This window comes from Acinonyx jubatus, chromosome B4 (genome assembly GCF_027475565.1).
Source record: "Acinonyx jubatus isolate Ajub_Pintada_27869175 chromosome B4, VMU_Ajub_asm_v1.0, whole genome shotgun sequence".
NCBI lineage: Eukaryota > Metazoa > Chordata > Mammalia > Carnivora > Felidae > Acinonyx > Acinonyx jubatus.
Window position 1 is genome coordinate 94,458,245 of NC_069387.1, and position 27,018 is coordinate 94,485,262.

Consider the following 27,018-nt stretch of genomic DNA (forward strand, 5'->3'; position numbering starts at 1 on the left):
AATCCATGCCAAATAATATTTCCAAAATTAGGTCAAATAATAATTATGTTCCATGAAGATTCCAGAAACAACTAATATCCAGTTAATACTAGTTCATCCATTTCTGTTTTGAAAATTTTTCATCTTGTTTTCTGTACAGAGAAGCAGCACCAGCCCCAGGTTTTGTTTAGTTTTGCAGTCAAATAAGCATATCTGGCTAAGAGTCTTCCAGCCTTTAGGAGATTGATAATATTTTCCTGTGACATGGTGATTATCACTTACTAAAGTTTGAATAGTAAGTACTTCAATTGATCTATACATTTCAAATTGTTGGATTTGATCTAGTTACAAGTGGAGAGGAAAAATTCAGAAACCGTCAATAGCATCAAAGGAATGACTGATATACAGGCATTTATTTTCCTTTTCCTTCTCACAAAGTGGAGAAGATTCTAGGGTTAGTGTCTCAACCACATATGTGGCTAAATCAAAGCCTTACATATCCTTTACAATACAATTGCCTGAATATCACCACACAGCGGCATCATAGGATTGGGAAGCAGTGCCTTTTATGAAAGCCATCACACACATACAGTTGTAACACATCAGATCAGAAAACACTTAACACAAAATAAAATGGCTTAAGGATTCAACAGTGCTGATCTTTCTAAAAAAATTTTTTTTTCCTTTTGGAAAGAAAGCCCAAAACCTTTGAACTCATAGTCACCTAAAGTCTGAGGTTAGCTTGCCAGTAGCAGGTTTGAGAGATGAGAGCTAACCTCAGGGAACAGATGTTTTCTTTTACAAATAACATCCCCATTATGTATTGTTCTCCACCACCCACACCCAAACGACTGTTCAACCTATGAAACAAACCGCGACAGGAGCACAGATAACCCCAGCCTTCAGGTCTGTAATCTGATCGTGGCCATCGGCAGCCAGAAATGAGTTTCTTTCTAATCAGCCTTCCATCAGTCCCCAGTCACTCATATAAAGGAGCCTGGGGAGGGGACGATTCTCATTGCTCTTTCGTCAGCACCAGGGTTGTGGACAGAGCCTGGAGCAGCCGTCTATTTTACTCCCTTTCCGCTCTGTCGCCTCCAGCGCTGCTAACTGCCCCTCTAGTCCCCCCTGCTGCAGAGAAAGAAAATTACATCGGGATCCATGCAGCCGGCAATGATGATGTTTTCCAGTAAATACTGGGCAAGGAGAGGGTTTTCTCTGGATTCAGCAGTGCCTGAAGAGCATCAGATACTTGGCAGCTTAACAGTGAGTACTGAGTAGCTGGCACTCTAGAGGAGTGTTTTCTAGGGTAGCCATCGTTTTATCCTTGCCACAGGGACACCTGATATAGACCAAGCACACATGCCTCAACTTGTTCCTCTATCATCTGTATACCCTCTATCATCTGCTGTCTGCCTTCAGTCTTTCTTCTCTCTCCATAAAGTGGGTATATTGATCGCTATGTTCTCAACTTCCTTTCCTCAAAGTTTATAAGTAGAAAGTAAAGAAGTTCCTGAACATCAGGAACAAGAGGTTGTAGGAACCAATGTCTTCTATCTACAACTAAACAGAGTGTGTAGAATTTTGAAAGGCCATTTATTATGAGTAGGAACAGAGAGAAGAAATTAAATAGATTTCTGCGATTCCCGCAAGATTATTGTGTCTCCTATACCTCTAACCATCTACAAAGCTTGTTTTTTTTTTTTTAACACAGAAGTAATCTTTTCTATTCTTGCCTATAGGTGCTGATTATTGGAATAAAAGAAAGTCTGGTTCCTTTCAAAAGTTTTCCTGCTTTCGTCATTACCCCATCCCCCCCCCCATTTTAATTGATGGAGTAATGAAAGCAATATACCACTTGCTTCAGTATTTAAGATAGTTTTTGTATTGAAATACTAACAGAATAAAAAAGGAAACATTTTGTGGGATTTTAGATCCTGATTTGAGGTAATAGTCATGTGATTTAATAAAAAAGACAATGAACAGAAAAATCTATTCAGATTCCTAGTCATTTAAAATATTAAATACTATTTCATTATTATAACCTCAGAGTTCATCAAACCAATTACAATTCAGTTTGTGTCATAGAAAGTTCTGTTCTAACGTTGTAGCTCCAAACATGTGCCAGAAGGTTGTATTGTACAGTGCATTATTAGTGGTAAAAGTGTTGAAAAGTAATCGGGGTAAGTTTTATAGAACTATTTAAATCAATTTGCAGAAAGGAGACCAAACATGTAAATAGATTTTTTAACATCTAAATATCACGAATATTTGGATGAGATATTACACTGAGGAATTTTGAAGTCATAATGAACTGCTAGAAGGAAAACAAAGAACTCAGAGTCATGGTTAATGTATGACTCTTTTGTATAAAAAATTCTACTTAAATAGATAAGATCTGTGTGTTATGTGGTGAGGATAAGGCAGATGTTGTGTGAGAGTGCTGTGGCATTTGAGCCTTTAATGACTAAACATACTGTCAAATGCCAATGTCTGCGTGAACTTTTTCTCTTTCAAGTCATATAATAAAATATTCATTTCCATGATATAAAAATCTGGTGAGTGAGGCAATGTGAAAATGTGAAACATGTAAAAATACAGCTGGTAGGGAAATCAGAGGAAGAGAGTGGCAAGTCCCTGTTCACTGGGTACATATCAAATGTACTTTTCTCAGCTACGTGAGAAACTCAGTTTCCTGAGACTGGTCTGATTGTACCAACTTACTACTTGCCGGGGAGAAACATCTCTGTTTGCTCAAGTCTTCGTTTGCGTATAAAGAACACAAAAAAGTACAACCTAACTTCACTTTGTCTTTTACGTGAAAGTTCCCAGCTTTTTTATTCTGTATTTCTGACAATGTGATCCATCCAAGTTTCTGAAATCTACCATTTTTTGTCTTTAACCAATAGGGCTAATAGTCATCACTTAGTCCTGTATTACAATATCTTGAATGGCTAATGAAGTGTTAATCATGTTCAGTTTCTCAGATTTTACTCTTTGCTTCTAATGATTAGCTAGTTTTCCTTCCTTCCTTCCTTCCTTCCTTCCCTTTCTTTGTCTCTTTCTTTTTCCCTTCCTTCCTCCCTTTCCCTTTTTTCTTTTATTTGTGGCTGGATTGTAACAGCCACTTTTCAGATATTATCGCTAACACAGATGGCCTTAATTGAATATGCTCCTCTGTGTTGAACTTGTGCAGATATAGATTCACACTGACAATGTGGATCTAATTGCAGAAAGTAAGGTTATCAATTTCAGTGCATGTCCTGACATATTTCAGAATGAAATGGGTAGTTTATTTTGAAGATTTAATTGAAACTAAAATTATTGTTGTGAAAAATGTTTGGTCTTAATTTTTGTTTTATTTACTAATTACTATAGTTTCCATATTATGCAAGTAGGCTAACAGACCAAATTTCATGCTGTAAAATAAACCTAGAAAGAAAAGCAGGAATTATTTATATATGAGACTTTATGATGGTCAGATTTTTGTTACTATTAAATAAAGTGAACCAAATCTGACCCCCCTGGATCAGATTTCAACCACTGAGGGGTATCTTAGAGCACTTGGAAAATAGTGTCCCAGAATACATTGGATCAGTATTTATGATCAAAAGTTATGAGTTCTGTGGTAGCTTCTCTTTGAGTGTATAGGATTGCTGAAGTTTCTGGCATATGAATGGAATATCTGACAAAAACTCTAGTTAGGGGAACTCTGGAATCCTAATCAATATTTGTGTGTGTGTGTGTGTATGTGTATGTGTATGTGTATGTGTATGTGTGTGTATTTCTACCTTCTTGAAGTTAAATAAAGCTAACTCTGGCAAAAATGATGATAAAAAAAGCAGCAAGGGGAACAGCAAAAGTGAAACTGGTCCCGAAAGTGGCAAGACGGCTGTTGTCTTCTCGTTGAAAAATGAAGTTGGAGGATTGGTAAAAGCGTTGAAACTCTTTCAGGTAAATGTAAAACATCATTACATAACTTTAAAAGTGATCATGTGCCCCATTACACACCTGTCCTCTGCTGTGAAACATCACTGAATCCATTTCAAAGAAACCAAATTTCATGAAGCTTTACAAGGGAAGTGTGTCTGTCAAACAATGAAATGAGCAGATTTGCGTCAGCTATGTTTTATTAATTCTGAGTTAGCCTCTTAGAAATTCCTCAGACTATAGTCAGATAAGAAAGTCAGTAATTAAAAATGGGAGTCTCACACCTGAGAAAGCAAATGCAAGAGGAGCCAACAGGCTATCTTTAAATATCAAGAGCCTGCAGCCTTATTTGATTTGTTAACATTTGAGTTGTGTGCATGTTCTATGAGCACATTTATTGCCTAAAATGAGATACATAAGGAGAGGCATTTGGTAGTTTCCTATGCCTCATTATTTCATGAATTTAATGTCTTTTGGAAAGACGAGTCAATCTTCCCATATATAAGCTAGGGCTAGCTCTATTTTATAGAAATGTAGTAGCTTTTTTTCCAGGTCCAATTTGGTGGTTTGAACCCCCAAGAAAGAGCCTGGTTGAGGGGGAGGTTAGAAAAGCCCAGAAACACTGTTGCCCTCTTACCAGGCTACCTTACTCTTCAGCAAGCATTGTCCCTTACAAATGCATCTGGTTTGGGGGCACTGGCTGCTGATTTGGGCTGCAAGATAGGGAGCCCAGCTCTGTATGGTGCCTAAGGGCCTGTCGGTGCAGTGGAAAGGTGATTGGAATTGCAGTCAGAGAATTCAGACTTGTGTTCTCCTGGTTTGGCTAATCACTAGCTGCTTCCTAGCTTCAAGTTCTTCATTTGTAGCGGTAATCATTCCTACCAAACAAGGTTGTTGTGATACACTAATATGAGTGAAAGGGCTTTGTCAAAGTGTACAGATAAGACGCCTTTATTGTAAGGTCTCTTTGATGACCATAGAGGGGGAATTAGCAGCCTCATTTGGCAAATATTTCCTCGTTCTCTCTTGACCTGGAAGAAAGGATCAGGGACCATTAACAGTGGTAATGGAAATCTGGGGAAATATTTTGCACATAATTGTATCATCCAGGGCCATCGCCATTCAGTGCCCAAAGGCAGGCCAGACTCCCTGGAGAAGGAGTTAGCAGCCCAGAGTTTTCACTAGGCCATCAGCTAGTCATGGGGTCAGAGCTAAACCATTTAACCCATCCAAACCCCAGTTCCCTTGTCTAAAAATACCTACTCTGCTTCAACCAATGGACATTAAGAGCCCAAAGTGACACAGCATGTGTGTGAAGACTCTTGACCTTAATATTAGTCTTGCCTTTATTATCAGCCGATTTAGAAAATGCGGTGTTATTGTAAAGGTTAATAAAAACAGAAATAGAGTATCTAGTTTCCTGGTCTCAGGACTACTTTCTTTATACAGGGGAGGATCTGTTTGATTCGATCTTACTCTGTACTGGAAACCACCTATCCTGCTCCCGTGCTGAAAATTCTGAGACCATCCAGGATTGTATGAGGAAATGTGAATTGATAATTGCAATATACCATCTGGTGTGATGGGGAGGTTTTGGCTTATTTAAGGGCAGGGTAGGGTGGAGAGGAGCACTTAGTCTTCAGTTAACTCAGGGGAAGGGTGGACTGCATCGCTGGACAAATTTCAACCCGATAAATAAAGTACTAAATTGCTGCCCTCCCTTGAACACCTTATTGTAAGGAGAACTTTACCCCTGAAATCCGTCACAGGGTGAGGTTTGCAATGATGTATCCTTGCATGAAACTAGTCTGGAGGTTGCTGAAACAGAATAGTTGATAAATGGTCCCATTTAGGTGTGTTTTTTGGTTGTTGTTTTGTTTTTGTTTTTGTTTTTGCCTGTAGAGATACTTTCTTGGCTGCTTTTCTTCCTTTTCTTTTTCTACAATGTGGGTTGCACTTTGGCTTGTGTCTCCCAACTATCAGTCGTTTTCATACCACCTGCCCAGTGTCTGCCTCATTTGCCTGCCATTTGTACCATGTACTTATTTTTTCAAAGATTATTGTGTTTTAACCTTTAATTTATGAGGAAAACTTATACTGTTATAAAATCAGGGATTCGAGGTTAGTTATGGTTTTTTTTGAAACATATGAAAATAAAAATATAAATTTGGGGATCATATGATGATATAAACTAATTTCCCCCCTCCAAATAGTCATGTACACCCCCCAGCGGGATGTGGGCTGTTCAAGAAAACAATGATATCCATAATTATAATACATTTTATAGGGCCCTGTGTATGCTCTTTTATGCCCTCTTTTTTAAAAAAATAAGACGGGAAAAACTATATACAGTGTTTATTTCCATTAACAGAGGTAGTGGTTGGAAACATTTCCATGTTTTAGTCAACCAAAGAGCAAGGAGATGGTCTTTTCCTCCTCTGTGGGCACTTAGCACCTGTTCTTAAGAGTTGAATAAGAACAGCCTGTGGCGTCCCTTTTATTGTGCCCTGAAGGTAATTTAGAGATGTTGCTTACATTTCCACAGGAGAAACATGTCAACATGGTTCATATCGAGTCCAGGAAATCCCGGAGAAGAAGTTCAGAGGTTGAAATCTTCGTGGACTGTGAGTGTGGCAAAACGGAATTTAACGAGCTCATCCAGTTGCTGAAATTTCAAAGTACAATTGTAACGCTAAATCCGCCGGAGAACATTTGGACGGAGGAGGAAGGCAAGGCCAGCTTCTCCTTGTCGGGTGATTTAGCAATCTGAGAAATGTTGCAAAGAGGAAAATACAATCTGTGAGCTAATTTTTTTGAACTCGCACTGTGTTTCCAACAGAGCTAGAGGATGTGCCCTGGTTCCCCCGGAAGATCTCTGAGTTAGACAAATGCTCTCACAGAGTTCTCATGTATGGTTCTGAGCTTGACGCCGATCACCCAGTAAGTGTCCAGTAAGATCCATTCCATGCAGGCTCTTCCAGCTCCACGCGTGTGCCAGCTAGTGTGCCATGTTGTGTGCTGTGACGCTTTATTGTAGAGCAATTTATTATGTATTCCCCATCACGGAGAGCAGACTTTCAAATGATAAAGCTTCCCTGTACATATGCAGTGGCTGGAAGCAGATTAGAAGGATGGCATTTCCACATAACATTTGTTCTTAAAAGGATTGGAGAGAGGAGGAGATTCAAAACCTTGGAGAATATTTCTGTAGTATTAGACAGCCTGAGATATACTTGCAGATGGTGACCCTTGGAAAAACGATGAACTGAAATTGATCACCCCTTTGAGAAATGAGGGAGGCCTAGGCATTATGGGGCTCAGTGAGAGAATAAAATTCTCCTCGCTATTTTCCTTGACTGGAGGTAGTTAGGAGCAGAGTAATGTGGTGGGCTTCAGTCTCAATGGAAGGGCAGAGGGTTTTAGAATGAGGTTGTGATGGAAAACACATCTCTTCCCACATCTACTCTGAATCTATTTACCACTATCTCTCGTCTATTCCAATAAAAATGGCCACCTGTAAAGAAATATGATACGTAGGTAAGCATTTCCCATTATTTCCTACCTCCCCCTTTACATCAGTTTTTATTTAACACAAGAGACCTGGAACTTCTTTATGGTCAGAATGAAGTATAGTTAATAGTCTGGGAGAAGTAAGCAATGTACTCATTTGTTACAAGCACTTTTTTCCTGGTGCCCCTTGTCGAAAAATGGGCAGATAAAAGAGTGAAACCCAAGCAGATCAGTCATGTTTATGGAAGGGCTTTGCAGTCTGAGGGTAATGGTGTACAGTTATTCCTTTATTTTAAATGGAAGAAATCTAGAAATGTGACAGTGTGACTATACTCTATGCAGTGGTTTTGCAAGTGTGGTCCCAGGATCGGCCCCATCAACATTACCTGGGGGTTTGTTATAACAAGCCCACATCTAAGTTTGAGAACCACTGCTTTAGAGGAAACTATGACAACTTCAATAAACAAGGAAATTTTCAATCGAATTAGTCATTTCACACAATATACCAATTCAAACCAATTCACAATATACCATTCAAGTAATGGTCAAACAGACCTAATTCAATTGCATTATTTTCAAGAAGCTGAATTTATCCAAAGATGTGGTGTGTTACATTTGCCAGTCTAAAATTTCAGAATAATTCACAGTAACTCATGAGTGACGCTCCCAAATGTTAGAAAAACACTCAAAAGTGCCTTTAATAATCATCCATTTGTTATCTTCCCCTTTCCCACTTCCAGAAGAGTCAGAATTAGCACAGACGCCTGATTTAAGAGTTTAGCAGTAATGGGACTTTCCGGATACCAGCTGTTAACTTGCAGGATGACCTTGGGCGAGTCCCTCTATTTTTGCACCTCAAATTCTTTATGTAAAAAGTGGAAATAAAATTCTTATTGATCTCTAAGGGGCGTTTGAAAAGCCTACTTAATAAAACAACTGGAAAGCACTTTGGCAAGAGTAAATGCTTAATCCCAGGGATGGAAATGCTGTGTCATTCAGATCAGTGCCTGGATAGTAAATGAATTTTTGCTAACCTTGTATTTCCAAATATTCCCCTTAGTCTAGTTTTTAAATTACTCGACCTGGAGAAAGGGGGTCAGCTTTGTTAGTGGAGCAACCACAGGAACCACTGACCTTGCTTTGAAAAAAAAATTTATTCCGATACTCAGTGTGAATTTTTCTGTGTTTAATTCTGTTCTGTTATTCCTAATTATACCTACTTTATGATACCATCTCTTATTTTCTGTGCAGCCAGTTGAAATAATTGCAAGTACTTAGCAATCTACCACCTCACTCGTCATTTTTTTTAAATCACATGTATTCCTTTTATAAGCACGCCAAATGTTTGTTATGCAAAATCTGGTATTGGTAAATTGGTGTTTTTCGTAGGTTATTATTTGATGAGCAAGGAGAACGTTGTCTAAGGACTTTGGGTTCCTGGGAATAATCTCAGTTTCAAGACAGGGATTATTGTGTTAGGATGGCACTCTTGCTCTTGGTTGGCTCGGAAGGAGCTGGGATGGGAGAGTCAGGTTGCTGAGGCTACCTAGAAAGGGTTAAATATCTATCTAGGTCAGTGTCTCTCAAACTTTAATGGACAAACAAATCACCTGGAGGGTCTTTTCAAAGTGCAGATGGGAGTTCTGGGATTCTACGTGTCTGGTGAGGTCCCAGCTGAGGCTTTCACTAGGGGTCTGCTACACTTTGAGTAGCAGGGATCTGGACTGGGAGGGTCTCTCAAAGTGTGATTCATGGCCCACCCATAAAGTGCTTATTAAAAATTCAATTCCTTGGAGCCCAGCCCCCTGAATCAGAACTTTCAAGATGGACCCTAGAATCTGCATTTGAGAGGATTTGCAGGAGATCCTAATGAGCTCTAGTGTTTTGAGAACGAATGTTCTAGCTCAACAATTGTCAACCTTAGCTTTCCATTCAAATAATCTGTGGAGAATTAAAAAAACTACTAAGGCCAGTCTCACCTCAGAGTGCTGAAATCAGAACCTCTGGGAGTGCATCTAGGTTTGGAGTATTATTTGTTTATTTATTTTTCTTTTAAATGTTTATTTATTTTGAGAGAGAGAGAGAGAGAGAGAGAGAGACAGAGAGAGAGAGAATGCGTGCATGAGCAGGGGAGGGACAGAAGGAGAGAGGGAGACAGAGAATCCCAAGCAGGCTCCCAGCTGAGCGTGGAGCCCAAGGTGGGGTTTGACATCACCAACCATGAGATCATAACCTGAGGTGAAATCAAGAGTCAGATGCTTAACTGACAGAGCCACCTGGGCGCCCTGGAGTATTATTTAAATCTCCCCAGGGGATTCTAATATTTCACCAGCGTTGAACGATTTGGGAGAGCTGCTTGAGTGCCAACACACACTTGGCTGAGCTCTTTAGGGTACTGGCTGCGTCTTTAGTTCTCCTTGATTTAAATGGAGAGAGGAAGGATGGGTATGCGACAGATATTTGCTGGGGACTAGGGTTGCCAGCTTTAACAAATAAATATATAGGATGCCCAGTTAAATTTGAATTTCAGGTAAAGGAGGAATAATTTCCTGGTATGAGTATGCTCCAAATATTACAAGGGTGCCCTCTATTTTATCTGGTAACTTATCCCTGCCTTCAGTCCAGAATAGATGGCCAAGGAATTCTTTGTCCCTGTAATCACTGGTGTAGCTGGGGTCTCTTTTATTTTGCTAGTCCACAGCTCCAGCCTAGAAGCTCTGGATCACCACTGGTGTTTTCGTAACCACTGCCATCCGAGGCTAATGAGGCACGATGAGTAAATCACTCTCTTGCATGCCTGGGAAAAGGTGCAGGTGTTTGCCAAGGAAAGGCAGTCGAGAATCTTTGGGAAGCCCAGCAGACAACGATGCTTACAGGATGGTGTCTGGTTTGGCAGGAGCTGGGGAACAGGTGCTGTGCTTTTCACATGACTCTTTTCCCTTTGTCAGGCCTTCTTTCCTCTTGAGTAATAAAGGTGCTTGGAACTCGTCAGTTTTAGCATCCTGGGCTGCTTGGTATCACTAGGGAGTTGAAACTTATACTTTCTCGTCGAAAGCAGGAAACCCATTTTCAGGTCACAGGCCCATTTGTGAATGTGGTAGCTACGGTCACGTCATTTTGCGTGTGCACATTATAAGTTTTCATAAGCCTGCCTGTGAATACTAGTTTGAAAATTCCCAATTCATAGCAGAAGAAAGACAGCACCAGCTTCTCTGGTGCGGGTACTTCATTTCTGCAGCGTGTTTGGGTGATCTCAGATACTCTCTGTCTCCTGCCATTAGGAGTGCTCTTCTGAGAGAAAGGCTGTTGGCAGTGGAAGTTCTTTACCTCAGCCCAGCAGACAGTCCTGAAGGCCAGTTCTCCTCCAACCATACAAGAGAACAGAATGATTTTCTCTGAGTTTGAGGTTCCTCTGACCAGCCCACCTTTGCAGAAGCATGCTAGCCACAGCAGGGGTAGTCTAGGCCTTTGTGGGCCTGTCCCAGCTCTCCCCTCAGAGCCAGGGATCCCAGCGGCCCGTCTTGCCTGGCCTCCATTCTCAGAGTGGTCACTGCTTCCTGGCTACCTTTTAAGGTTGCAGGGGTTGCAGACGTAAGAAGTTAAATTGAAACAACTCCTTCTGGGTTTGCAGCAGTTTGAAGAAACAACCCCAGAAAGAATTGATTGAAAGTACCTCAAGGAAAGGAGAATGGAAAGTCTGTTGACAAGAGGAGAGATTCTTGAGTAAACCAGGAGCTTCCTCTCAGTAGTAGTCTGCCTGACAGAACAGTGGCAGACAGGATGTTTAATTTCCCAGGTGCATGATGATGAATAAAAGTCTCACAGTTGCTAACGACTAAAGAGCATCACGGGAAGTCACCGTGGAATGGAACTAACTTGCTATGCTGTGCATGAATCCCTTATGATCGATTTTGCATTGTGTGGCTATCCTCCTAAAAAAACAGCAAAACCTCTTTAATTCATGCTAATTTGGGGATTCTGTGATTATTCTGAATGACAGGATTTTTAATAAATGTGCATTTATTGGTTATTTACACAAAATTACATTTAGGTTAACTTACTGAGTAACCGTGTTAGAGGGACCTGTTTTAATGAACAGGGTAAGATTGACTTGTGATTAACATCAATTACATGTAAATGATACTTGAACACCAAAGGGTGTCATTCACTTTAGCCTGAATTCCCGCGCATCCCAAATTAGTACAACCCAAATTTAATGAGGTTTTACTGTAAGCACAATTCGCTTCTGCCTGTGTCATCAAGATGGTCATCCAAGGATCGGATTTACATTTGAATTGAACACTCAACAAACACCCCAGTGATTTTCTTTTAGGCCTTCTGCAGCTACTTTTTGGTACTTTGTTAAATAACTTAATCTCTTTTCTGTTTAAGGGATTTAAGGACAATGTCTATCGACAGAGAAGAAAGTATTTTGTGGATGTGGCCATGGGTTATAAATAGTAAGTACCTGTGTAACTCTTTTCTGTGACTTGTTGCTGGCGAATTAGGGAAAACACACACTGTGCTAAATAGACCTGTCTTGTCTTCACTTTACCTTTTTCAGAAGGCAGGCACGAGCCATTTTAAATACTCACCAACTTTGTAGGGTTTCAATGCCAACACTGATGTTTGACATGCAGGTATAATTGTAAAATAATGAGTCCTGCAGGTCACAGGCCAAGTGCTACATTTTCACCATTGTCTTTGCTGCTCTACCAAGACAAGGTGCCGTTTTTATATACTCTGTAGGGTCTAGAAAATGTGTTTAAAAATTTTTTTTTAATGTGTATTTTTGAGAGACAGAGACAGAGCGTGAATGGGAGGGGGCAGACAGAGAGGGAGACACAGAACTGGAAGCAGGCTCCAAGGCTCTGAGCTGTCAGCACAGAGCCCCACGAGGGGCTCGAACCTATGAGCCGTGAGATCATGACCTGAGTTGAACTTGGACACTTAACCGACTGAGCCATCTGGGCACACCCGGAAAATGTGTTTTCATTTTACTTTTGATTTGACTTGTCAGTAATCTGCTTCAATGTCCAGTTTCCCCAGTGAAAGTAGAAGATTCAGCAGGATTGGTACAAGGGTTCATGTGAGCGGCGTTAATAAAAAATACATGTGTTTGCTTTACATGGAAAGGGAAATTTGCTATAAATTGGAGGGCTTGTGGAAGACTTTCTTACCTAATCCCAAATTAGGGTGGGGATAAAGTTGGAGAACCTCAGGATTGGGGTTAGGACCTGCATAATGCATGGTGCTAAGTAGCAGTGACAGGATGTTTGAGACCAGTAATGATGTCATGTGTTGACTGCAGGCCATGTGTAGGAAAATGGAGTGGATATTAGGATATTCTGCTCACATTAATAAAGCTAGTAGACCATCACACTGCTGCCTTTCCTTTGTCTGGTGTGTGATCGACTACATGAACCTTGTCTTCAGAATAAAATGTAAATCCATACCCGATAGGAGAGATTCTTTCTTATTTTACTTGTGAGTAGTTGAGAAGCTTGACTGTCCTGTGGGGCAAATTTTCCTTGGTAAGAATTTCAGACATTTTGTGTGTTTTAGAGAGTATCAGTGTTTGCTTTATCCTTTTCCTCTTTTTTTTTTTTTCGTTGAGGAATATAACACACAGGGGCTTAAAGCAAAGTCAAACAAAGGACCCCACATCACACCCGTGATTGGATCAGTTGTTGGCTCATGTATAACTTCCTTTGTTGCTTTAGTGCTCTTCCCTTCCTCCTCCCAAGACACAGACACCTTTTGTTCTTTCTCCACCATGTTTATGATCCTAAAAACCAGAACCACTTGGCACATGCTTTTCCACATGTGTCTCCCCCATTTTTTAAAATGTTTATTTATTTATTTTGAGAGAGAGAGTGAGTGGGAGAGAGGGAAAGAGAGAGAATCCCAAGCAGCCTCCTCACTCAGTGCGGAGCCTGATGTGGGACTTAATCCCACCACACTAGGATCATGACCTGAGCTGAAATCAAGAGTCAGAGGCTTAACTGACTGAGCCACCCAAATGCCCTTGTCTACTTCATTTTTATTTCCTTTGTTCCAAGCAGCTTTAAAAAAAAATTTTTTTTTATTTATTTTATTTTTGAGAGAGAGAGAGAGAGAGGAAGAGAGAGAGAGAGAGAGAGTAAGGGAGGGACAGAGATAGAAGGGGAGAGAGAATCCTAAGCAGGCTCCACACTGTCAGTATAGATCCTGATGTGGGGTTCTATCTCATGAACCCTGAGATCCTGACCTGAACCCAAATCAAAAGTCAGACACTTAACCGACTTGAGACACCCAGGTACCCCTGCTCCACCCCTCAAGCAGTTTCTTGACCGCCTTTAGCTTCATGTGACTTTCTACCCCCTCACAATGTCAGCATACATAAGGCTTGTCCTGGCCCAAGCCCAACCTCCTGCCCCATTTTTACCCTCAGCACCATCACTCACTAGCCCCATCTCCCATTGTTTCCCAGTCAAATTGCTAAGAGGGGACTCTGATGGGCTGAGCTCACTTTTTCACATTAGGGTCTGACGAGTGATTGTGAGACTTAAGATTTGCTCCTCTTGTTTCACAGATTGTCCCCAGGGGAACCATGTCATACATGGGTCCTCAGAAGGGGGGTGGGGTGGGACAGGTCATTAGGGCATGAACTCCCCAGGACATGATAAAAGCTCAGTGCTTGGCAGAGCCTTTTTTTAAAGACAAAACAGATGGATAAATATGTATTTTATGCATAGATGATATATGTATTATATATGTGAAAATATATGTATGTACACATATGTATATATGTGTGTGTGTATATATATATGTATATGTATATATAAAGGGTTTTATTAGCATAGTGATCAAAGATCTATCTCAAATGTTACTAATTTCTTCTTGGTAGATTCCAGAAACTGGACAAAGCAAGCTGATATTGTGGTGACACTAATAGAATTGGTATATATGAGTCAAACACTTTCAAAGAGCATTGATAATGGGGAGTGTTTGTGTTTTAAGGAAAATATATTGAGATGGAGAGAAGAGGCAAAGAACATGTAGTGAAAATGATGGAGGGTGAGGTTCTCAAAGCACTAACAAGAGTTTACATTTGCCACCTTCCCTTAGCTGAAGAGTAAAATTGAGTTGCCGTGTCTATGGAAAACAAAAGTAAAAATTGGTGGTTGGAAATGGTGGACATTTTTTTTTCCTGCAAAAAGCTTATTGTTTCCATTTGGTCCACTACTCAGGAGAAGGGTCCAGGGTGGTTAAAAAGCTGCCTAGTGCCTGCAGGGAGGGACTCAGGCAGAAGCCTCGGCACCAAGGGATGCCAGAGGGCCTCTCAAAGAATGAAGTTTTGGAAGAGATACCTATGTGGCCCAGCCTGGGGGGCCGCCAGCCTGTGGAGTTAGCCAGGGGTTGCCATCTTCTTGCTGAGTTTCATCTGCTCATCTAGGGAGTGGTTCTCTAGGAAGTCACAGAGCTGGGGGTCTGTGTTGGCAGAACCTGGGCATGAGATCGAGAGGGCCTGTTTCAGGTTCTTCTCCAGAACCATGGCGGCTTCCATGGCACCCAGGGTTTAACCCACTCACCCTGGGATGGCTTCTGTGTGTCCTGGAAGAGGGCCAGGCTGCTGTGTTGTTTTGCGTCTTCAAGAGTTGCTGGGCATCCTCATGCTTCTCCTTGGCCAACTTGGGGAAGAAGTGCTCCGTGCCTTTCAGCGCCACATGAGCATGGTGGAAATAGAAGCCCAGAGAGAGGTAGGTGCAGGAGGCCAGCAGATGCATGCCGACCAGGCTGTTGATGGTGGCCTCCTCCTCGGTGGAATAATTCTGACCAAATTGGGAGCTCAGCATTGGTGGGCGATAAACAGGCTATGCTCAAAAGATGGTGTTGGCTGGTTCCAGAGGCAGAGGGTGGCTGAGAAGATGATTCCAAAGGTTATGTATGAACGGAAAAGAGGTTGGAGGGTGGTGGGAGCCTGGGTATATTCCATTCAAATGCTGTTGCAACAGGACACAGACTTGCAAGACCTGCAGCTGGAAATGGTGGAGATTTTACACAGAGAAGGCTCTGGATGGAGCTGAAACATTCCAAGATCTGGCCCCTGTTTGCAGGGCTACAGGGTGCTTAGTTTCAAGGGCCCTGATGTTCAAGAGGCTGAGGTTGGCAGGAAACCGCCAATTCATCATTATACAGGGAGAAACTACTCTCATATGACTCACAAAACTCCCTGTTGTCATGACCCCAGAGAGGCTAAATGCTAACCTGAATGTTATTTGGTGGATATAGAGTCAAACCAAACGGTGTTTAAGAGAGTCTGGAATCCAGGGGCATTATAAGCCTCTCCCGGGACAGTGCTGAGTCCAGATTGACTACCTCTAACAACAAGGAGATTAAAAACAACAAATGACTAGAACACTGGAGCCAGACAGTCTGGGGTTCAAGTCCTGACTCCACTGCTTCCTGGCTGGGTAATCAACCTCATCGTGCCTGTTTCATCATCTAGAAAGTGAGTCTCCAAATACGACCCATCTCCCAGGGTTGTAGTAAGGATTACCGAAGAGAAGGCACGTGTTGTGTTTAGCACAGGCCCTGGCACACGATTTGTGATCATGTGTCACTTATTATTATTACATCTTCCCCCTTCCCTTTTGTCACGGTCTGTCTTCAGTTTCCAGTTGAACTATTATTGTTTAGCTCTTTAGCTACGTTAACACCATGCTGCCACCTTAACAAATACTGTAGCTCAAATGTCGCAAGAAGTAATCCTTAGATGAAAACGACTTCAGTTCCCCATTTAAAGACTGTTGCCTATACCAAAGCTTTCTGGGCAGAGCGACATCCTTCTTTAGGGAAAGATTTCATAGAAGGCAATCATAGTCCCATTTGTGTGTGTGGGAAGCTGCCACAATACAGATACAGATTGTCAGTTGCCTTGGTGCTCCTTGTAAGTTGCCAGAGTGAGGAAGATGCCTATCAGGAGAGGTTAGATCTGGAAAGCACAAACCCAGGACCTGTGGAAAGTAGAGAGAAAAGAATCATTCCTTAATGCCTTTTATGTCATTGCTGCTGTGGCTTCTCTGAATATGAGTTTGAGGATAGCTAAGGGCTAGCTATTTGTGTGTGTGTGTGTGTGTGTGTGTGTGTGTGTGTGTTTATATCTGTGTGTATGTGCGAGCGTGCACACAAGCCCATGGAGTGCTGGGGCTCAAGCTCGGGTTCTGGTGCATGTGGGTGTGGGGCACAGGTGCTAACGAATCCCAGGTGGGCCTGGCCCATTGTCTCCAGTTTGCCATGAAGTAAGTTAGGTTTCCTTTCTGTTTACAAAAAATAAAGATGCAATTTCTAATTGAAATAGGCATTTTTCTAGTGCTGATGGCTTTCTGAGAGCAAAGGAAAAAGATGTCAACACAATAATAACTTAAAATAAGCTCCTTAGAGTGGCTTCTGGCAGCATGCTACAATCTGATTTTCCAATCCGAAGCTTGGAACCTCCGGTCTGAGAAGCAGATTACTTAAAATTGACGTGGTCCTGAAAAATCCAGCATGAGATGTCTCAGCAAATTAGTCTGGTGATAAAATTAGGGGCCGTTCTGACAGGTGGAGAGCAATTCAATTCCCCTTAATAACTAGTTAAGGCTTTCTGGACCCTGAGCAGGCAAATATATGGTGAGAGATACAGACAGAGATGGAGTACCGATGGTTGGGGTTGTTGTAGGGATTGGCACGATGTAGTGTGAGGTGCTGAGGGTTAAGGGAGGGAAGAGAACTGAAATGCAGAATAATAGATATTGAAACCGTGGCCAAGAAGCCCTCCGGGGGATTCGTGTTGAATACTGTATTTTCTGTGATAGTCTTGAAAGGATAAAGCAGGGGGAAAGAATCAACACAAGCAGAGAAAATGAAAAAATTCCAGTCTATGATGAAAAAACAGCAGGCTCAAAGTGTGCATTACCATGAACCCGAAAGAGGAGAGGGAGCAGGGAAGGTGTCGGCACGCTGAGAACCGTCGATGGGTGCCACTCAGGCGAGTCTCTGATTGACAGCGCTGCTGAGAAACATGATTGATTACCCAGAGGTCCACCACTGCCTGCAGACATGCCTGAGCCTTGTGGCCACGAGTGTCGGGAAGGCCTAATTGCCTCACCAATAATAGCAGAGGAAAACATTCATTAGTGCAAAAACTTCGCCATAGAAGACCTGAGAATGAACGCCCTGGATTGAGAGGGCACTGTTTCTAAAATCCTGTGTGAGAGAATGCGAATCACCCCCTGTTCTCCCCAACCCAAATAGAAGAAATTCCTGGATAAACAGAAAAAGAAGTACCCCTCGATTAGATGGTGCGATGTGCGTGCAGACAGTTCAGAGAAAATGGAAGTGCGTGGGGGGCAGATGGCATGTGGAGGAAGACAAAATTATGACTGTGATATGGTAGCTGTTAGGTTTGTCCGAAACTATCCAGCTTTCTGTCATTGGCACCTTCATATTAACCTTGGCATTAGCTTTGCTGCATTTCTGTAGCTTTCACAATTGCTAGGTTATTGGGGAAGAAGAATCAGCAATACATTTTTTTTTCAATTGACTAGAAATAAACGCATTTTTCTTTGAAGGCTATTATAACGATTATTCCTCAACAGTATGCATGCATATTTAATTATATTTTTGGTGTGTGTGTGGGGGTGGGAGTTATGTCAATCCATCTTACTCTCTTGGAAAGAGGCCCCGAGCTCTGACTTTAATTATGCCACTCTTGTTTGCTTAAATTGATTTTGAATATTATTGTGATTGTGTTTTGTTAAGGATGTACTTTCTTCTGGTTGAAATTAAGGGAGTACATGAACCTTCCATCCTTCTCAAGGGGCTACGTCCTCTTTTATTTATTATTTATTTATTTTTAGTCCATGGAATCTGAAATGTAAATAGGTAAATGCAATGTCAGAGGGTAAGGTAAACAAGGGAGATTCAAAACGGTCAGAATTTGCTTCAAGTTGGAAAATTCCCTGACCTGCCAAGAAAACTCATTTGACTTCAGATGATGTCAGGGAACCACTTCAGTCCATCTCGCAGCCTTAGTTTTCTCCTCTGTGAGTTGGGGATAATAATATCTCTTCTGCCTTTCTCCTGGGAGTATTTTGAGGATTCAATGAAATCAATGGAACATTGCCATACAGTGTACTTTATTCTCATCTCTCTCAAAACAATAATCAAAGAGTCTACACCAAAAGCCTGGGGTTTACTCAGACTCCTGGCCCACTTGGAGGGCCTTGGTTGCTTTCTCTGGTTTTTCTTTCAACGTGGGAGGCAGTGTGTGGTGTGCTTAAGAGTGCAGAAGCCTGGGGTGAATTCTGGCTTTAAACACTTGCCCGCTGCGTGACTCCTACAAATGATTTGTCTTTTATGCCTCAGTTTCCATATCTGGGATACGGGGGTAACTCTACTACTGCTTTTTAGGATTGTTGAAAGGATTAAGTGAGCTAATATATTAGCAGTACTTAGAACACCATATAGGAAATGCTACATAAGTGCTTGCTAATATTATTCTAATTTTTCTCACTTCAACTGGTCTCTCCTTTTTGTCTACCCACATGTTCCAAATCTTTGTATTACCTTTTGGTTAATACCCTTCTCAATTCCCCTTGGCCAAGACTCTCTTTAGGCCCTGAAATTGTCTGATTTTTTTACACTGTATTGGTTATTTATTGCCGTATAACAAATGACCCCCAAATTGAGCAGCTTAAAACAACAATTTACTATCTCACAAAGTTTTTGAGGGCCAGGAATTAGAGGGGGCTTAGCTGGGTGGTTGTGGAGCAGGGCCTGTCATGAAGCTGGAGTCAAAGTATTGACCAGGGAAAGCTTAGGGCTGGAAGATCTATTTCCAATATGGTCATGCACATGGCTGTTGGCTGGATGCCAAAATTTCTTACAACATGGGTCCCTCCGCTAGGCTGCCAAGTGTCCTCAAGATAGGGCAGCTGGCTTCCCCCAAATCAAGTGGCCCAAAGGTAGAATCTACCATGCCTTTTATGACGTAGCCTCAGAAGGGACATACCATCACTCTTGATGTAGTCTCTTGTTTTCATTGCCCAACCCTGCCACCCTATGGGAGGGGACACATGGGATAGAGGCCAGGAGTCAGGCTTCACTGGAGACGAAGGAGGTTGGCTGCCATATACCGAGGTTGTGTTCAATTTTATTTCTTCAAGACCCTCTCGAACAGCTCCGCCACACTGGGTCTGGTGTACTGTCTGTAGAAGTCCTCCTCATGAGAGCATGGGAGTGGCAGCACATGTGGAAGAATGGATAGACTTTGGAGCTAGAGGGAGCTGGGTTTGAACTCCTGCTCCACCAAATACACTCGGGGGCCATGAGTGCTGACCTAGTCTCTCTGCGTCTCGGTGCTCTTACCTTAAAACGGGCACGATATTTACCCACCTTGTTGGTTGGGGGGATTACCAGTGATTACAGGGCCCAGGTGCTGGCTGGTGTAAGCTGGGGTTGCATCTATAGATGTGATTATTATCATGTGTTAAGTAGCTGGTGTTCCTCGATTCTGTGTAATCATTTGTTAAGCTCATTTAAAATGAATAAAGGACCTTAAGGAGTGAATAAATCAGGGAATTTCAGGCTCCATGGTGGGCTGGGTTAAAGGAGCTTTTCAAAAATATATGCGTGTATGTGTGTGTGTGTGTGTGTGTGTGAGTGTGTGTGTGTGTGTGTGCACTTTTTAGTTTCATGTAACTCCTGCATGCAGCTCGCTTCTTCAGTTGAAACATTGCCCTCTCCAAGGCCTTCCCAGGCCAGTGAGTCTCCGCTAAGATTAGAGGGTGCGGGTTGCATCTGGACTGTGTTGGCTCAATCCCTGAATGGCTGACGGTGGTAGGAATGTTCACTGTACATACCACTCAGTTGGCATATTCGGGTAGTTTTTGCTTCTTTCAGTAAAATTCCTGCCATGTGCTGGACACTGTGCTCAACACTTTGCTTATTTTTGCTCATTTAACCTCACAAAAAAACCTTTGGGATAGATGCCCATTATTGTGCTCATTTCGAAGATGAGAAGACTGAGGTTCAGAGACCTTAAGAAATCTGCTAAAGGTGACACAGCTGATCATGTTACCTGCATAAGCACCAGCCGTGGATGCTTTAACTTCCCTGAAATTGAGCAATCAGTTGAAGAGTAGGAAGAAAAAAGCAAATATTGTAGGCCTGGGTTTATTTCCCGGACGACCAGAATAGATTCTGAATAAGGTTGCTTACAGGACTCTCAAGTGTACTTCTCTCTCTTTTTTTTAAATTTTTAAAAAATGTTTTATTTTATTAAAAAAAATTTTTTTTAACGTTTATTTATTTTTGAGACAGAGAGAGACAGAGCATGAACGGGGGAGGGTCAGAGAGAGGGAGACACAGAATCTGAAACAGGCTCCAGGCTCTGAGCTGTCAGCACAGAGCCCGACGCGGGGCTCGAACTCACAAACCACGAGATCATGACCTGAGCCAAAGTCGGCCGCTTAACCGACTGAGCCACCCAGGCGCCCCAAAATGTTTTATTTTATATTTGAGAGACAGAGACAGCATGAGCAGGGGAGGGGCATAGAGAGGGAGACACAGAATCTGAAGCAGGCTCCAGGCTCTGATATGTCAGCACAGAGCCCGACGCGGGCTCGAACTCACAAACTGAGATCATGACCTGAGCCAAGGTCGGAAGCTCCACCGACTGAGCCACCCAGGCCCCCCTCAAGTGTACTTCTCTTAACGACACTCTCCATCGTTGCTCAAGAAGCCACGTCTGTAGCACTGCCACGTGACATAGGTGATATCATACACAGGTTGAAGATAGCAGTCACAGAACTAAGACTTGGCATTTTAAAAAGTCATTCTCTTTACAGAATTCTCAGCATATTTGAAATGCACGGTTCTTGTATGTGTTCGGTTCACTTAAGGCTTTATGGAGCCAGGACTTAAACCAGCCAGTCTGACTTCAAGGCTAAGCCATGTCACAGGGTGCCTGGAACATGTACCTGGCCCTGGCGAGGTAGAGCCATGTCCCAAACTGTGTAGCAATTTCGCCCGGCCTGCCAGGTCCTGTGTTCTTCCTGTCCTGCTTGAGGCCTGCCCCTTGTGGGATAGATGATGGAGGGAAATAAACACAGCTGCGCTGAAGCTTGAAAAACAACTGCCAGGGATTTGTCCCTCTCTGGCTTTTTCTAGTCGCCAAACGATTTATTTCTTGATTTTTTGATTTAACAGAATTGCACCCTTTGTGATTCGTTTGCTGTGAGCGTAAGTACACAGCTAAACAGAGACTCTAAAACAAAACAGCCCCAAATGGGGACTGGGATATTTGAAAAGTGCAATCACCAGCCCAGCAGGCACATTCAATTTGGGTGAACTTGTGAATATTCTACTCCGCTCCATCAGAGAGAGAGAGAGAATCCTCTCATTCAGCATGGACTGGCGATGATTCTAACCTCCTCTTCTCATCAAAGCAGAGTAAGGCTATTTTGCCACCCTCCTCTTCCCCCACCCACAGCCCCACATGTCAACACAACTTTCTGGGACTGAAATGCCAAGGCCTCGAAGATGTTGAATAGATACATAGTATAGAATAGATGTGACTTCCAAGCCAGCATCTCACTTCTTGGGAGGTCTTCTCTGTTTCCTCTTGCACTACATGACTCTGCAGGAGTCCCCTAGGTTTGCAAAGAAAGGAAGGAGGGGGACAGATCAGAGACACAGGCAGGCTCCAGACCTCCAGTAGAACTGTTTGGCGGATACTGGTAGAGCCGATGCCACCCTGTGCTTACCTCCCGCGCCCACGACTGTCCACACGGGGGTTTCCCGACCTCAGGAACCTGTGGCGACTTAGCTTTTGTTTGAGCTGGAGGATTACCGATGCTGTGTCTTTCCTAGGAGGCATTTGCAATTATTGCAACTTGCAGAAGTATAACTGGGGTGGCTCCACTTCTCCACCTTCCTAGAAATTTTAGGTGACCCTAGCATTTCTCATTTCAGGGGAGAAAAGGCATGATTTATGGATCCTGCTTGGTTTCAGAATGTAGCTAAAAGGAATACATTACTAACAGGAGTTGTGAGCGCCACACTACCTATTTTTAGATAGGTGAATCTTAATTGGAAACATCACAAATAGAAGGTGGAGGAAGAATGAAAGGGAAAAGTTCTGCTTTCTTAACAGGGAAGAAAACTTAACGGTGGGGGGCGGCAAGTTTTTATCCTTAGTTCTATTTTCCTCATCAGTTTTGCTGGCAGATGGTCACCTTGATGAATTGTGGGCTTTGTTGTGATGTGGGCCCAAGTTTAATTTTTTTTCCCTTCTCTGCCTTTTTAGGAGACGCACCTTAGAAGGCAAATATGTTTTCTCCCCTACTGAGCTAATTGTATCCCATTCCATTATCCTCCATTGATTTGCTTTCCCAGGTTTTGAATGAAACTGAGATATATGTGGCTGTTTGGGTACTTTGTGACTCCTGCATAAACACCAGTTGTTGATGCTTTAATTTCTCTGAAATGGAGCGGTAAATTGAAAAGTAGAACAAAACCAAATATTTGTTGTGCGGGGTCATTTCCCAGATGACTGGGATGGTTTCTGAGGAAGGTCACATTAGGATTTTCAAGAGTGCTTCTTCTGGAGAATCTAAATATCTTTCTCTGCTCAGGAGGCCACGCCTCTTTTTCTTTTTCTTTTTCTTTTTTTCTATCTATGTAGCAACTTCCATCTGACATAGATGATATTATACACAGGTTGAAAACAAGAGCAGAAGAATTAAATGATTGGGTTTTTAAAAAGTTATTCTCTCTACAGAAGTCTCGGCGTATTTGAAATGCATAGTTCTTGGAAGTATTTAAAAGATGTCAGGCTTTATGGAAGAATCATTTTCATGCCAAATGTTTCTCTCTACCTGAAGTTCAGCTCAATGGCTGAAAGGAAGGGAGCCTGAGAAATGAAAGAAAGACAAAAGGGGAAATTGATTTGGAAAAGGGTTCTCCTTTTCAATTTTTGGGCTTGGCGGGTTTTTTAGATGTGCATGAATGCCTCAGTAGGATGTTGTCTGATTATAGCATGGCTCCCACAGCTGGGGAAAACATTAGCACAGTATGGCCTGGTGTCACTGACAAGGACAGGAGTTGCACCAAATTCTAACTTCTTTCACAGGGAATGAGATATGAGTATTTTACTTTAAAATGATTTCCAGGAACATGAAGGATTAAAATTATTTTCCACGAGTCCTGTCTGAGAGGTGTATGGATTTATACAGAAGAGTGTTGTTTTGTCTTCAGACCTATTCCCAACCCTGCAGGGAAGTGATGAGATTTTATTCATTCCTTTTTGCCTGGAGAAAGGGATCCAACTGTACTGAGTACCTGTTAGGTGCTAGGCATTGGCCCAGGTGCTTTCCAGATGACATCATGTGATCTTCTCAGCATTGTATGGTTGTCTTATTTCCCTCAGTTTCAAATGAGGAAACAGAAGCCAACCTCCATGCTTCCTACACATTAGGTACTTAGTACCTTGCACTGAGGTGTGTTGGTGAAGTGTGGGGTCCCTAGGGCTAGCCTTCCATAATCTGAATCCCTGCTGTGCCACTTACTAGCTGTTTGATCTTGGAGAGATGACTATGTCTGTAAGCTTCAGTTTCCTCAACCATAAAATAGGGATACTAACAGCCATTTAATTACTTGAGAAGGTGAGCATTATATGACATTATCCATGTGATATGCTATTATGTTCCTGTTATTGTTACAGTTAAATGAATGGATGGATGCTATTATCAGTTTCCTTAGGGCCATGAACTGTAGGGTAACCATATTCACTCATCCACCGCTAAAAGACATCAAGGCCCAGTAATTAACAATGTTTGGTCCCTGTTGGTCATGATGCAAGATGTATGGGATTACATTTGGAGCCCTTGGAGACCCTGGGCTGGGTCTCCTCATTCCAGTGTGCCCTGAGATTTTGGCTGCTATTGAATTGCAGCTCTTTTCTGGATTGTATTCTCTGAGTTCCACTTCCTTCTGTATGTTGAACAGGCACGCATCGATGGATGTTAGACCCATTGTTGTTGCTCTTTGTATTTAATATCAGGATAGTTTTGGTGGAAGAAAATCACTCCTCTAGAATGTGAAGAGGGCTTTCTGCAAGGCGAGAAAATGGTGGGAAGCCCTATCCTGGGGTGCATAGGACAAATAAAAACAAATAATTTCCAGGAGTTAAATTTTCACTCTCCCTGAGGCTCCCTAGGTGTAATAGTTTATTTTCATTATGCTCTTGTAAAGGCAGCACCAATATTAACAATGTGAACAAAATAAACTAACGTTTTTGTTTGCCACCATCTGAAAGTTCCTTAGGGCCCATAGACTCATTTGCAAGAATTCATGTGCGCAAAACTCATTTGCAAAAGCAAATAAAATATGTGATCACAAATGCTCTTTACCTGACTGGCCTAGGGGACTAGCTGAAAATGAGTTTGTGCCTTTACGTTTATTCTATGGCGTAGCGTAGCCATCTCGGGCTGCCCGTCTCCTTACCAAATGAACTCTCATCAAGCCACTTTATTTATGTCAGACAACTCGAATGGCTTGAAATCCTGACATAACACAGATGGTTGTTATGTCACTGTACTGATTTGTGACTTTCCCTTTAGAAAAATAGCATTCAATCATCATGCTCTGTGTCTTTGAAAATACCTTTGAAAGTTCATTCCTTAAGATGTCCAGCAAAGGAAACATCCCTGTGTTCAGCTAAGTTTGGCTTTTATGTCCCTTTGGGTTTGTAGATGTTGCTTTGTTTCCTGATGAAAATTTAGGCTACAAGTAGGATAGGTGACAATGCCTGGGAAGCCAGAGTTAAGAAAATTAGAAAAAAGAAACCCTTACATATAAAGTATGTAGTACATAGGGATAATTGGAAGCTACCAGAAAACGTACTAAAATCTCAAGGTCTTTGGACTTACTTTTTTGATAGCAATTACAATATGAGGCAGGGGGGTGCCTGGGTGGCTCAGTTGGTTAAGCGTCCGACTCTTCATTTCAGCTCAGGTTATAATCTCACGGTTCGTGAGATGGAGTCCGTGTGGGGCTCTGCGCTGACAGTGTAGATGGAGTAAGACAAATACATATCTGCCAGACTTTGTGGTACATACCTATAATTTTTCTCCACCCTTAAATTTGTGGTTTGCTTTAGTCTGACTGATTGATTTACTTATTCAACAAATAATATTTGTTGAACACCTGTATATTCCAGGCTCTTCTCTGGGTGACAGGGATACAAAAACGAACGAAGCAAACAAAAATCCCTGCCTTCAAGGAGCGTATATTGTAATGGGGGAGTAGACTTAGTCGAGTATTATCTTTGGATACATTACTTCCCCCACCCTACCCCCCTGGTATTGCTGACAGTATTTCATCATAAAGTTATTGAGTGTCCTTTAGGATCTGAATTCTGAAGTGTAATTTTATCAAATGCAGGAGTCTTAGACGTTTTTCCCTTGGCTTTTGGAAATCAGAAAAAATGGCATTTGCTTTTTGATTAAATTTTAATGGAATCCATCCACTTCTTAGGATTTTGTTTGCTCTGGTTTGTGGCAACATTTTTTCCAGTCCCGGAAGCATAAGCCATCTTCCTGTTGAACAATTGTGGACCTTTACAACTCTAGTCTGGGGACACCTGGTTGCAGGTGCTACTGTTTGATGAAGGTGGTACCAACTGGCACAGAACTGGATGACATTATGGTCACCAGTTACACCAGAATCAGAAGTGACTGACTCACACCTCAGTTGTATGAAGTGTAACATTCTTGGTAACAATTGATAGTAAATTTTGTGAATGATGAATGTTTCTTTTAAAAAAAATTCCATTGGATCAAGATAAAGATTAGTCTTATAAGTTAGAATAATGTCAGTCTTACTCTTCTATGTTCTTCTATGTTTTCTTGGATGGGAAGGAAAGAGGATGGATTACAGAAGCTCCCTGAAAGTTATGCAGAATTCAGGGTATGCGGCACATTGCTTGTTGAGGAGGGCAGCATGTGGGTGCATCATAAGTCAAGAAGGAGCAGAGACAGAGACTTCCTGCCTTTATGTTTCTATACTCTTCCTCCAAAGGCCTGGTTCAAACCCTTAGCAGAGCTGCTAATTGCTAAGGAGTTGCAAAGTTGATGGATTTTTACATTTCATCTCTTCTCATTTCCCTTCTGCAAACCCCCAGGTGGAAGTGTCAATCAAGAGAACTGCCTAAGGTGAGGAAGGGAGAAAAGATGAGGTAGAGAGGAGAGGGATAGTCTATTCCAGGCAGATAAACAGCTGTTGAATAAGTGAGGCATCTCCTGGCCCGAGGAGCATGTAATGAAAGCAAATAGAAAATGAGTTCATTCCTAACTGTTTCTATCAGATTCCCCCCGTCCCTTTAACCAATTCTCTGCTTACCTTCTGCTCTGCTTGGTTCTTGCCACCGAGGAGATCCAACTGTTTTCAAAGAGCACAATCTGCCTTGTGTTTCAGCCAATGTTGCCATCTTGATGTAAATACTATCAGTTGCAGCCTATTACATCTTCCTCCCCTGAATAAGGGAATTGCTTCCGGACTCTGGAATTCCTC

The 27,018-nt window shown here is 42.1% G+C and overlaps 1 protein-coding gene across 1 annotated transcript in view; it reads left to right on the forward strand.

The window, feature by feature from the left end:
* The first annotated feature begins 909 nt into the window (after window positions 1–909).
* Window positions 910–27,018, forward strand: part of TPH2 (tryptophan hydroxylase 2) — a 104,356-nt gene continuing 78,247 nt past the window's right edge. The window contains exons 1-5 of the mRNA XM_015063626.3: window positions 910–1,245; window positions 3,781–3,933; window positions 6,455–6,638; window positions 6,749–6,849; window positions 11,812–11,879. Coding sequence (XP_014919112.2) covers window positions 1,141–1,245; window positions 3,781–3,933; window positions 6,455–6,638; window positions 6,749–6,849; window positions 11,812–11,879 — 611 coding nt within the window. The 5' untranslated portion in view covers window positions 910–1,140. The remainder of the gene's footprint in view (window positions 1,246–3,780; window positions 3,934–6,454; window positions 6,639–6,748; window positions 6,850–11,811; window positions 11,880–27,018) is intronic.